Source organism: Nerophis lumbriciformis, linkage group LG01 (assembly GCF_033978685.3).
Source record: "Nerophis lumbriciformis linkage group LG01, RoL_Nlum_v2.1, whole genome shotgun sequence".
Classification (NCBI taxonomy): domain Eukaryota; kingdom Metazoa; phylum Chordata; class Actinopteri; order Syngnathiformes; family Syngnathidae; genus Nerophis; species Nerophis lumbriciformis.
The window spans coordinates 43,767,173-43,780,953 of record NC_084548.2 but is presented as its reverse complement, the minus strand read 5'-3'; the positions used below and the strand labels follow the sequence as shown (position 1 = coordinate 43,780,953).

Below are 13,781 nucleotides of genomic sequence, written 5' to 3'. Positions count from 1 at the left end.
AGTGATCTTTGACTGCAATGATTACCTCTCAAAAAATATAATTAATGTCACCACATAATCATTGGAGAAATACTATACAGGAAGACATTTACACCCTACTGGTCATTGAATCACATCAACAGTATACAAAACGGGTTATTTTCTGGCGCATTTAAAAATAAATTATAACGCATCAGCAATTAAAACATATACCGTAAATGTATCTGCTTGGCTTATGCAACTTTTCGGTCAATAAAGTTTGATTCAAAGTACACACTTCTCAAAGATATATCAACTGCCCTGACCACATGCCCTAACAATGTTAATTAAATGACAAGCATGACACACTTAAACAACAAGAGTTTACAACATTTAGTTGTAACAGAACAGCTACTGTCAACAACTTGTGATCTGATTGGCTATCGCAACTATCTCTCAACTCTATGTGTTCTCAAATTTATCCGCTAACAGTCCCGATGAGTATCCAATCACAGGACGCGTAAATGTCACTTTCAACGTGAGGCCGTCTAGAAGGCCTTACTGACAACAACTCGTGATCTGATTGGCTATCGCAACTGTCCGTCAACTGTATGTCCCCGATCGCCTAGAGCAGTGGTTCTCAACCTTTTTTCAGTGATGTACCCCCTGTGAATTTTTTTTTAATTCAAGTACCCCCTAATCAGAGCAAAGCATTTTTGGTTGAAAAAAAGAGATGAAGTAAAATACAGCACTATGTCATCAGTTTCTGATTTATTAAATTGTATAACAGTGCAAAATATTGCTAATTTGTAGTGGTCTTTCTTGAACTATTTGGAAAAAAAGATAGGTTTTTATTTATATTTATAAAGGATTTTTGAATTGTTGCTATTTTTAGAATATTTAAAAAAAATCTCACGTACCCCTTGGCATACCTTCAAGTACCCCCAGGGGTACGCGTACCCCCATTTGAGAACCACTGGCCTAGAGTGCACGAACGCTCACATTGTTGATTCTGAAGGCAGATTTGGTACAGCATGGCAACATAAGCTAGCTAAATTCTGATTGGATACAAACTAAAACTAAAACCAACAGCACTGGAACGTGCATAATATGACATGAAAAGAATATGAATACTTTTAGATATTTAGGGTGCCGGTAAGTAAATTTAAAAATAATTGTATCTTTAATTATGATCATGATTTCTGGTTATGTTAGGCCAGCAGAGAAAGCCTTGCTGGCCCTGACGGCACACCACTGCTGTGACTAATATTTTTATGAGCAGCCATATTAAAACAAGCTGGCTTGTTATGTCTTGTGTTTGTAATGCTAATGTAATGTGGCCTTGTGGTTAGAGTGTCCGCCCTGAGATCGGTAGGTCGTGAGTTCAAACCCTGGCCGAGTCATACCAAAAACTATAAAAATGGGACCCATTACCTCCCTGCTTGGCACTCAGCATCAAGGGTTGAATTGGGGGTTAAATCACCAAAAATGATTCCTGAGTGCGGCCACTGCTGCTGCACACTGCTCCCCTCACCTCCCAGGTGAACAAGGGGATGGGTCAAATGCAGAGGACACATTTCACCACACCTAGTGAGTGTGTGACAATCATCGGTACTTTAACTTTTACTTTAACAAGAACACAGTTAACTGTAGTAAAATGGGTAAGGTGCCTTGCTCATTGGCTGCTTAACAAGTTTAGCCAACAGTTTTCCAACAGCATCACACAATCAGTTCATTCCTTTACACATTCATGTTTTTGTTGTGATCTATCGGAGCAATAAATGAGAACCTTGCCCCAAGCATCTGGGCAGCTGATTGTTAAAGAGAACGTCAAAAACAACCTAACTCAGGTCCAAGTGACTGCAGGAGGAAAAGATGGCCGAAACTGCTTAGACTTCAGTTGTTGTCCATCGATTACTTCCATACAGTAACATAGACACATGTGGCGCTTAGATGGTGGAAAAAATGACCTGTGAATGAAAACTGCTTTAAATTTGACCTCACCAGTCTTTTAAATTCCTCCTGGGTGAAGCCCATATGCTCCTGAGCGGTACTGTAGTCAAGGTTCAGGGTAGAGTTGAAGATCATCGGGTCGTCAGTGTTTAGGGAGTAGTTGGCTTTGTCCTTTCTGAAACTGCATCAACAAATGTGTGTATAGATTGTATATGGTTTCCTCAGGTTGGGCATGTTACTTCAGAAATATAAAATATTTTACATAATCTGTTATTGTAATGTGGAAGTACCGAAGTTTCCGGACTATAAGCTGCATGGATATTTAAGCGGCAGCCAGTAATCTTCGTAAAAAATATATTTTCATACATTAGCTGCACTGGACTTTAACCCACAGATATACACCGGTATGTTGTGAAATTGGATATTTACGTACCTTAATTGTTTCCAAACGGCTAATCAAACATAACAGAAAAGTCATTGATGTGTTGATTCATCCTTTATGAGATAAATACGATTGTGTCCATTTTTAATAAGGTACAATACAGGTAAAAGCCAGTAAATTAGAATATTTTGAAAAACTTGATTTATTTCAGTAATTGCATTCAAAAGGTGTAACTTGTACATTATATTTATTCATTGCACACAGACTGATGCATTCAAATGTTTATTTCATTTAATTTTGATGATTTGAAGTGGCAACAAATGAAAATCCAAAATTCCGTGTGTCACAAAATTAGAATATTACTTAAGGCTAATACAAAAAAGGGATTTTTAGAAATGTTGGCCAACTGAAAAGTATGAAAATGAAAAATATGAGCATGTACAATACTCAATACTTGGTTGGAGCTCCTTTTGCCTCAATTACTGCGTTAATGCGGCGTGGCATGGAGTCGATGAGTTTCTGGCACTGCTCAGGTGTTATGAGAGCCCAGGTTGCTCTGATAGTGGCCTTCAACTCTTCTGCGTTTTTGGGTCTGGCATTCTGCATCTTCCTTTTCACAATACCCCACAGATTTTCTATGGGGCTAAGGTCAGGGGAGTTGGCGGGCCAATTTAGAACAGAAATACCATGGTCCGTAAACCAGGCACGGGTAGATTTTGCGCTGTGTGCAGGCGCCAAGTCCTGTTGGAACTTGAAATCTCCATCTCCATAGAGCAGGTCAGCAGCAGGAAGCATGAAGTGCTCTAAAACTTGCTGGTAGACGGCTGCGTTGACCCTGGATCTCAGGAAACAGAGTGGACCGACACCAGCAGATGACATGGCACCCCAAACCATCACTGATGGTGGAAACTTTACACTAGACTTCAGGCAACGTGGATCCTGTGCCTCTCCTGTCTTCCTCCAGACTCTGGGACCTCGATTTCCAAAGGAAATGCAAAATTTGCATGGTTGGGTGATGGTTTGGGGTGCCATGTCATCTGCTGGTGTCGGTCCACTCTGTTTCCTGAGATCCAGGGTCAACGCAGCCGTCTACCAGCAAGTTTTAGAGCACTTCATGCTTCCTGCTGCTGACCTGCTCTATGGAGATGGAGATTTCAAGTTCCAACAGGACTTGGCGCCTGCACACAGCGCAAAATCTACCCGTGCCTGGTTTACGGACCATGGTATTTCTGTTCTAAATTGGCCCGCCAACTCCCCTGACCTTAGCCCCATAGAAAATCTGTGGGGTATTGTGAAAAGGAAGATGCAGAATGCCAGACCCAAAAACGCAGAAGAGTTGAAGGCCACTATCAGAGCAACCTGGGCTCTCATAACACCTGAGCAGTGCCAGAAACTCATCGACTCCATGCCACGCCGCATTAACGCAGTAATTGAGGCAAAAGGAGCTCCAACCAAGTATTGAGTATTGTACATGCTCATATTTTTCATTTTCATACTTTTCAGTTGGCCAACATTTCTAAAAATCCCTTTTTTGTATTAGCCTTAAGTAATATTCTAATTTTGTGACACACGGAATTTTGGATTTTCATTTGTTGCCACTTCAAATCATCAAAATTAAATGAAATAAACATTTGAATGCATCAGTCTGTGTGCAATGAATAAATACAATGTACAAGTTACACCTTTTGAATGCAATTACTGAAATAAATCAAGTTTTTCAAAATATTCTAATTTACTGGCTTTTACCTGTATATTGGCCCTACGATGAGGTGGTGACTTGTCCAGGGTGTACATCGCCTTCCGCCCGAAAGCAGCTGAGATAGGTTCCAGCACCCCCCGCGATCCCAAAAGGGACAAGCGGTAGAAAATGGATGGATGGATGTTTATGAGGATTCTTCTTCCTTGTACTTTGTAAACACTTTGAGCTTGAACAGTTTCTTAAAGTGGATCACTTTAGTACACCGTTTGATATATTTGCTTAATCCATTCCAGAATTTAGCCGTTAGCAAAGAACAATGCATAGACTAGCCCAGGGGTCGGCAACCCGCGGCTCTAGAGCCGCATGCAGCTCTTTAGCGCCGCCCTAGTGGCTCTCTGGAGCTTTTTCAGAAATGTATGAAAAATGGAAAAAGATGAGGGGAAAACAATCTATTTTTTGTTTTAATATGGTTTCTGTAGGAGGACAAACATGACACAAACCTCCCTAATTGTTATAAAGCACACTGTTTGTATTAAACATGCTTCACTGATTCGAGTATTTGTCGAGCGCTGTTTTGTCCTCCTAATTTTGGCGGTCCTTGAACTCACCGTAGTTTGTTTACATGTATAACTTTCTCCGACTTTCTAGGACGTGTTTTATGCCACTTCTTTTTCTGTCTCATTTTGTCCACCAAACTTTTAATGTTGTGCATGAAAGGTGAGTTTTGTTGATGTTATTGACTTGTTGGAGTGCTAATCAGCAGAGGTGTGGACTCGAGTCACATGACTTGGACTCGAGTCAGACTCGAGTCATGAATTTGATAACTTTAGACTCGACTTGACAAAATGTAAAAAGACTTGCAACTCGACTTAGACTTTAACATCAATGACTTGTGACTTCACTTGGACTTGAGCCTTTTGAATTGACATGACTTGACATGACTTGCTACTTTCCCCAAAACCCAAAGATGAAAAAGTTATTCGGGAGCGCTCCGTATTTTTCATTGTGTACTTGTCTATCAGCGTTGCGTGTGTCAGCATGTGTGCTCTCAGTACAACAGCCAATCAAATTAGATCTACTTTGTTTTCATCACACAGCATTCATCCAATCAAATTGCAGGACAACCAACGAAGAAGACATGTCCAAACCACACGCCAGTGAACAAAAAATGATACCTAAAATAATTTCGTTTGGGTATAAAAATTACGAGGTGGTCAACACAAAACGGTTTGCAGTATGCAGCACATGCGGTTCGAAAATTACTGATGGAGAGGCAACAACTTCCAACTTCGTCCGGCATTTGAAGTTGCACAAAGAACGGTAAGTTTTGAATGTAAGATAACGTTTATTGGCTAAGTAACGTGACTTTTATTTGCTGTGTAGTTAAATCAGTGAGGCTGTAAACTCACTGCTAACGTTATAACGTTATTGCAAACACGGGAATCTGTTGCAGTTCACTACCTTATTCATACTTTTTGTTCAGTGATTTTTTTTAAGCAGGGTTACGTTAGTCAATATATCACACGTAACGTTAGACGGCGGTCAGCAGCACCGCGTATTTTAGCCACCTAAAAAAAGACAAAAATAGTAAAATAAAGGTCAGTTAAAATGTATACTATATTATGAATATGTGTACCGTTTTAGCTAGCTTTCTGACATACTGTTGGTTGTTTACCTCAGTGGTCCCCAACCACCGGGCCGCGGCCCGGTACTGGTCCGTGGATCGATTGGTATCGGGCCGCACAAGAAATAATTTTTATTTTTTTTATTAAATCAACATAAAAAACACAAGATACACTTACAAGTAGTGCACCAACCCAAAACAACTCTCTCCCCCCTTTTGTTCTGGGCATTGAACATGAAGACTCTTCCTTCACTGTTCCGAGTGGCCATGAGAGTCTTGGCAGTGCCTGCCTCCAGTGCTCCAGTGGAGCGAGTTTTCAGCCATGGTGGCAGCATACTACGTCCCCATCGTGCACAAATGACTGACAGACTCTTGGCTAATTTGGTGTTTTGCAAATGCAATGCAGCATAGGGCCCTGACATATAAAAAGTACAACTTTTTTGTTATGTTCACGTATATGTCATGTTTTTTCAATGTTAACACTTTTGTACAAATAAGTACATTTGCACTTTATTTTTCAATTTGTTTGTTCTGTAAAGGAATGAGTTAATGTTTAAAATGACTGGTTAATAGTGCTATCATAAAGTGCAATGTCAGCACAATTTTCTTTCCTGCAATTTAAAATGCACTTGTTTTAATAAATAAATACAGCGTTTGAAAAGCATACACAATCTGTGTTAATATATTAGTCTGTGGTTAAAAGGACTTGAAAGGACTCGAAACCCAAAATGCAGGACTTAGGACTTGACTTGAGACTTTCCAGTCTTGACTTTGGACTTGACTCGGGGCTTGCCTGTCTTGACTCGGGACTTGACTCGGACTTGAGGGCAAAGACTTGAGACTTACTTGTGACTTGCAAAACAATGACTTGGTCCCACCTCTGCTAATCAGACATATTTGGCCACTGCATGACTGCAAGCTAATCGATGCTAACATGCTATTTAGGCTAGCTATATGTACATATTGCATCATAATGCCTCATTTGTAGCTATATTTGAGGTCATTTAGTTTCCTTTAAGTCCTCTTAATTCAATTTATATCTCATGACACACTACCTGTATGTAATATGGCTTTTAATTTTTTGCGGCTCCAGACAGATTTTTTTTTGTATTTTTGGTCCAATATGGCTCTTTCAACATTTTGGGTTGCCGACCCCTGGACTAGCTGTACCTTTGTATTGTATAAGCCGCAAAAAAGTAGCAGTTTGTAGTCCGAAAAGTATGGTAATTACCTATATTACAATTATTGAATTTGAATGTAAATGTAAAAATACACTACTTGTGTGTTGAATTGAATTACTTTCACTCATTCTAGAGAAGGACTTGAAAACACCAATGGACTGAGTACCGGTATGTCTCTCTATTTAACATCGGGCCATGTATTTGCCAAATGCTCCATGCTTAACATGCGCGCCCACACATACACACACACTGAGTAATACAACAAATCAGTGGTATTGAAGTGCAAAGCCATCCAAGTCTGACAGTATAGGAAGGCGGGATTGAAACAGAAACCTAACTCACAGTGGGAGAAAGAAACACATGCAGACTGACTTGATGGAATTGCAAAATTATTAAAAATCCGAGCAGGGCACTTTAGTGTAACAAAAAAGACATAGCAAAAATGGATCACACACTGACTTTCGTGCTAAATTGGGAAAAGCTTACGTGATGACAGGGTGCTTGGTGAAGTCTGGGTTGCAGGCACCTGTTAGCTTGCTAGAGATGGGACACACCTGGAAGTAAAGAAGCAGTGGTAGGACAGTCCTCTTATTCTCCGCTGGGGGGCAGTGTATGGCAACATGGGAGGGAAATCTTCTTCCATAATACATTAGGATGCCTCCTCACCTCAAAGTGCATGTTTTGAGCCAATAGTTGTTTGTAAAGCGCTGTGTCCTCCAGGGTCCTGTAACCGTGTCCTACTCGTTCAGCCTTCAGCACCTCTACAGCCTAAAATATCAGACAGGGGCCATGATGATGTGTACATAGTATACAATCCCCCCCCCCATTTTTTGTATATATTGTTTTTCAAATCACCTGACATGTATACTGTGTATATCAGGGGTCACCAACCTTTTTGAAACCAAGAGCTACTTCTTGGGTACTGATTAATGCGAAGGGCTACCATTTTCCATCCATCCATTTTCTACCGCTTATTCCCTTTGGGGTCGCGGGGACGCTGGAGCCTATCTCAGCTACAATCGGGCGGAAGGCGGGGTACACCCTGGACAAGTAGCCACCTCATCGCAAGGGCTACCAGTTTGATACAGACTTAAATAAATTGCCAGAAATAGCCAATTTGCTCAATTTACCTTTAACTCTATGTTATTATTAATAATAATTGATATTTATCTTTGTGGAAACACTGATCATCTTAATGATTTCTCACAATATATATATATATATATATATATATATATATATATATATATATAGAAACAGATAAATATCAATATGCAACACTTTATTTTTATATTTTCTCTAAGTGCACATTTCTCAAATTGAACATTTTCAAATGATCACTTCTAAGACAGTCTTGTGAAATCACAATATCCCATTTTAACTAGCTAGCCACTAACATTTTTTAACAAATCATGAATTACTTTGCACCATGTTTCTACAAATAATAACTCATGTAAAATACAAAAGTCAACTCTGAAATGTTTAAATAAATCATGTCACACTTTGAACTGGACACCACATCTGTTATCTGTTTCTTTGTCAGTTAGTGAAGACCAAGTCTTTAAAATATTTTCTTGGATTTTCAAATTCTATTTGAGTTTTGTCTCTCTTAGAATTAAAAATGTCGAGCAAAGCGAAAACAGCTTGCTAGTAAATAAATAAAATTAAAAAAATAGAGGCAGCTCACTGGTAAGTGCTGCTATTTGAGCTATTTTTAGAACAGGCCAGCGGGCTACTCATCTGGTCCTTATGGGCGACCTGGTGCCCGCGGGCACCGCGTTGGTGACCCTTGGTGTATATGTACATAATTTATCAATATTTTAACATATTTTTTTACATACACGTTACAGGTTATATATCTTTTATTATTGAATGTATCAAATGTGATGAACATTTATTGGACCACAATGGAAACAAACCTTTTGGCTTTTTGTGACATCCATTTGCCTTTTTAAAGCATTACATGGATTAAATTCTTTAAGATGTCAATAAACTTCTCAATCAATCAATCAAAAGTAGAAGTGACTAAATCCTGTCATTAGATACATTTCAGACAAACCTGGCAATGTGAAGTGTGTGCTACCCTGGACACTTTCAACAACAATATACAGTACACTCAGTAATATATCCAACTAAACAGTTCTACATTGTACGGTGCTGCGTCTTTTAACACATGGTCTCACACGTTTGTCAACTGCAGCTTCATCAATATATGTTAGGAATGTCTCATGTTATTGTCCTACCTCCTTCACCACAGAGGCCGGTCCCACCTCTCCTGCATGGACTGTTCTGTGGATCCCACAACGCACCGCTTCCTGTCAACAAAGACCAGCAGAGAAAATATCAGTAAAATCTACCCGAGAATACGCCACACTTTCGCAAAACAACGGTCAGTTAGCACAGCACCCTAAGTTAAGTTTGCTTTGTAAGATGCATTGCTTTGCATATTTGACAAGAGGATCTGAAACCAAAGCCCTTGTTTGAGTTCCTTTTTGTACACTCTAGGTCTAGGTCTATCCTGAGGCCAGCTGCTCACTGTGTGAGAAAAGTTTCAATATTATGCTGGCTTTACAACCACCCTAATAAATAGATATAAAGCTATATTGACCCTTTTTTATCAAGGAGATCCGATTGCTGGTTCAACTAGTTAGTTACTCAATCTGATTAATGGTTTTAGGAGTCAAGAAACAAGTCAAGAATGTTTCTGGTAATAGAATTATGACCCACTTAAACATTTTCAGAACATCCATCCATCCATTTTCTACCGCTTATTCCCTTTGGGGTCGCGGGGGCGCTGGAGCCTATCTCAGCTACAATCGGGCAGAAGGTGGGGTACACCCTGGACAAGTCGCCACCTCATCGCAGGGCCAACACAGATAGACAGACAACATTCACACTCACATTCACATACTAGGGCCAATTTAGTGTTGCCAATCAACCTATCCCCAGGTGCATGTCTTTGGAGGTGGGAGGAAGCCGGAGTACCCGGAGGGAACCCACGCAGTCATGGGGAGGACATGCAAACTCCACACAGAAAGATCCCGAGCCCGAGATTGAACCCAGGACTACTCAGGACCTTCGTATTGTGAGGCAGACGCACTAACCCCTCTTCCACCTTGCTGCCCTCATTTTCAGAACAATGACCACCAATTAAAGCCACATTGAGCAACATTAACATAATGTACATTCTATGTACTCCCTTTAAAAGATCAAATAGTCACACCCAAAGACCAACACCTCTTCACAGATCACATAATATACCATCTTAAACATGGTGATAAGGGAAAAACTTGCATTTTTAAAAAACATTTTGAATGATGAATGCTCTCTCTTTTGCTAGTCTTCGTCATCTCTGATTAGTTAGATTTGTGCCTTAAAGTGGATGTGCGCAATAACGTACAATTTTATGACTATGTTTATTTATTTACAGACCAGTTATATGCCTATTCTGAATTGTGTTTCGTTTTATTACATGTCATTATCATGGTGACGGTTACAAGAACAAGCCTCCACTATTGCAACCTTATGAATTAGAGGTTCTCTTTGTGGTAACGTAAAATGTCTCATAGAGGAACAGGGCCAGATATACAGTAGTAGTGGTTTTGACAGTTGTGTGAAAACATTGAAACTCAAGCGGAGTGCTTCGGACAAGGTTTTTATATCTACAATTAGGTGAGGTTCACCAGAAATTACATACATACAAACCCCGTTTCCATATGAGTTGGGAAATTGTGTTAGATGTAAATATAAACGGAATACAATGATTTGCAAATCCTTTTCAACCCATATTCAATTGAATGCACTACAAAGACAAGATATTTGATGTTTAAACTCATAAACTTTTTTTTTTTTTTTCAAATAATAATTCACTTAGAATTTTATGGCTGCAACACGTGCCAAAGTAGTTGGAAAAGGGCATGTTCACCACTGTGTTACATGGCCTTTCCTTTTAACAACACTCAGTAAACGTTTGGAAACTGAGGAGACACATTTGTTAAGCTTCTCAGGTGGAATTCTTTCCCATTCTTGCTTGATGTACAGCTTAAGTTATTCAACAGTCCGGGGGTCTCCGTTGTGGTATTTTAGGCTTCATAATGCGCCACACATTTTCAATGGGAGACCGGTCTGGACTACAGGCAGGCCAGTCTAGTACCCGCACTCTTTTACTATGAAGCCACGTTGATGTAACACGTGGCTTGACATTGTCTTGCTGAAATAAGCAGGGTCGTCCATGGTAACGTTGCTTGGATGGCAACATATGTTGCTCCAAAACCTGTATGTACCTTTCAGCATTAATGGAGCCTTCACAGATGTGTAAGTTACCCCTGTCTTGGGCACTAATACACCCCCATACCATCACAGATGCTGGCTTTTCAACTTTGCGCCTATAACAATCCGGATGGTTCTTTTCCTCTTTGGTCCGGAGGACATGACGTCCACAGTTTCCAAAAACAATTTGAAATGTGGACTCGTCAGACCACAGAACACTTTTCCACTTTGTATCAGTCCATCTTAGATGAGCTGAGGCTCATCTAAGATAAACGGTTTTCGCCTTGCATAGGAGAGTTTTAACTTGCACTTACAGACGTAGCAACCAACTGTAGTTACTGACAGTGGGTTTCTGAAGTGTTCCTGAGCCCATGTGGTGATATCCTTTACACACTGATGTCGCTTGTTGATGCAGTACAGCCTGAGGGATCGAAGGTCACGGGCTTAGCTGCTTACGTGCAGTGATTTCTCCAGATTCTCTTAACCCTTTGATGATATTACGGACCGTAGATGGTGAAATCCCTAAATTCTTTGCAATAGCTGGTTGAGAAAGGTTTTTCTTAAACTGTTCAACAATTTGCTCACGCATTTGTTGACAAAGCGGTGACCCTTGCCCCATCCTTGTTTGTGAATGACTGAGCATTTCATGGAATCTACTTTTATACCCAATCATGGCACCCACCTGTTCCCAATTTGCCTGTTCACCTGTGGGATGTTCCAAATAAGTGTTTGATGAGCATTCCTCAACTTTATCAGTATTTATTGCCACCTTTCCCAACTTCTTTGTCACGTGTTGCTAGCATCAAATTCTAAAGTTAATGATTATTTGCAAAAAAAAAAAAAAGTTTATCAGTTTGAACATCAAATATGTTGTCTTTGTAGCATATTCAACTGAATATGGGTTGAAAATGATTTGAAAATCATTGTATTCCGTTTATATTTACATCTAACACAATTTCCCAACTCATATGGAAACAGGGTTTGTAATTACGGTTACTGATGCTTTCTGTTGTCTGTATTTCTTGAGGCAGACGCTCACCTCATAGGCTTTGCGGTGTCCTGGATAGGCCTCACAGTTGAGTGACTCGTCACCCGCCAAGTCGATGGCTACCACTCCTTCGTTGCGAAACTTCTTACACAGATCCACAACATCTGCGGACCAGCCTGCACACATACAAAACACATACAGGTAAGTAGATCAAAATGCATTATCACTTGATATGAACAGCCAAAATGTGTAAGCATGAACTTTGAGACATTCTACTGTTTTAGGTAAGATGACTCAAATGCAGATGTGTGTAGAGTACCCAAAAATGTTACTCAAGTAAGAGTACTGTTACTTTAGAATAATAGGACTCAAGTAAATGTAAAAAATAGTCATCGAAATAATTATTTAAATAAGTATTCTGTAAAAAAAAAAAATTCAAGTATTGAGTAATTTGTGATTAACTTCTGATTAATTTAGTAGTTATTTTTTAAGGTTCTTGGACAACAATTGTAGTTGGCGTGTGTGTCTGTAAAACATAAAATGTATTTACTATTTACTTCAACATGTTTTCTCTAGTTGGAAGTAGAATTATTGAAATGTGAACATTTCTACTGACACACATGACAACACATGGTCTAAATGTTCTTTTTACTAGCTTAAAAGTTATCATTGATTTGGATTTTTTTTCTGCCTTGTCTGACGTCATGTCACTTTTTACAGTCAGTACATTTCTATGTACTAAATTAGTCTGATTTGTAAATTAATGCAGTTTCTTCTATTTTCACAACTGTATGTGAAGTTTTAGTTTCCCTGCTCTTCTCTCTAATGTGACTGTTGGCCATACACAGTGTGCCTTTCGTACACTAGGGGGCGATTGTGGTCATTTCAGCTTGTTTAGCTATGTTAGATGTAAATACAGTAGAAGAAGATAATGCTACATGCTAATGAGCTAGTTACTTTGAAGCTACGGATCTAACAAATAGGTACAACTTTCCACTGCTTTTTAATGTTGTTGGTAATGTTTTAATGTGCTTAATGATGCTTGTGGTTATTAGGATCATCAAAGACATACAAAAAGATTGCTTTTTAGTCAACTGTTTTAGGAGGTTTCTGACCCCGAGAGGGACAAACGGTAAAAAATGATTGGATGGATGGATGGATGTTCAGCAGTTCTCTCAAACAGCTGGGATGTGCTCGGGTCATGTCATGCAATTAAGGTGTCTTCTTTGGGAACATTCTGACACTTATTAAACCAGTAAAAAGGTCTCTATTTTATCATATACTTTAAAAATACTGACCTATTTCAGCTTCCTATAGCTATACTTTGTGCTTGTTTGATTTGTGAAATGGAATTAAACTTCACTACTGCTTACGTTGGATTGGCCAAACAGAGTCATGGGACAGTGCCTGCCGGAAGCAGGGTCACTGACATAAGAATGTGTCTTTGCAAGCCATGATTGATCATTATAAATAATTGTTATATAAATAAATGTAATGATCGAAATTAAACTCAATGTAACAGAGTAACAGTAATATTTCTTCTTCGCAAAAATACTCAAGTAAAAGTAAAAACTACTCTTGACATATACAATTTATCCAAAAAGTTACTTAAGTAAATGTAATGGAGTAAATGTTGCCCGTTACTACCCACTAATGCTCAAATGTTGCAATGAATGACGTAGAAGTAAATGTTCTTGGTGGGGTTTTAGTGCTACTAATTGGTGGAA

General features: G+C 39.3%; 1 protein-coding gene across 1 annotated transcript in view; it reads right to left on the bottom strand.

Moving 5' to 3' along the window:
- ada (adenosine deaminase) overlaps positions 1-13,781 on the bottom strand; it is a 34,343-nt gene that overhangs the window by 1,215 nt on the left and 19,347 nt on the right. Inside the window, exons 6-10 of the mRNA XM_061982814.2 lie at positions 12,106-12,230; positions 9,041-9,112; positions 7,464-7,565; positions 7,284-7,351; positions 1,963-2,092 (exon numbers count right to left, since the gene is read on the bottom strand). Of these exons, the coding sequence (XP_061838798.1) occupies positions 1,963-2,092; positions 7,284-7,351; positions 7,464-7,565; positions 9,041-9,112; positions 12,106-12,230 (497 nt within the window). The remainder of the gene's footprint in view (positions 1-1,962; positions 2,093-7,283; positions 7,352-7,463; positions 7,566-9,040; positions 9,113-12,105; positions 12,231-13,781) is intronic.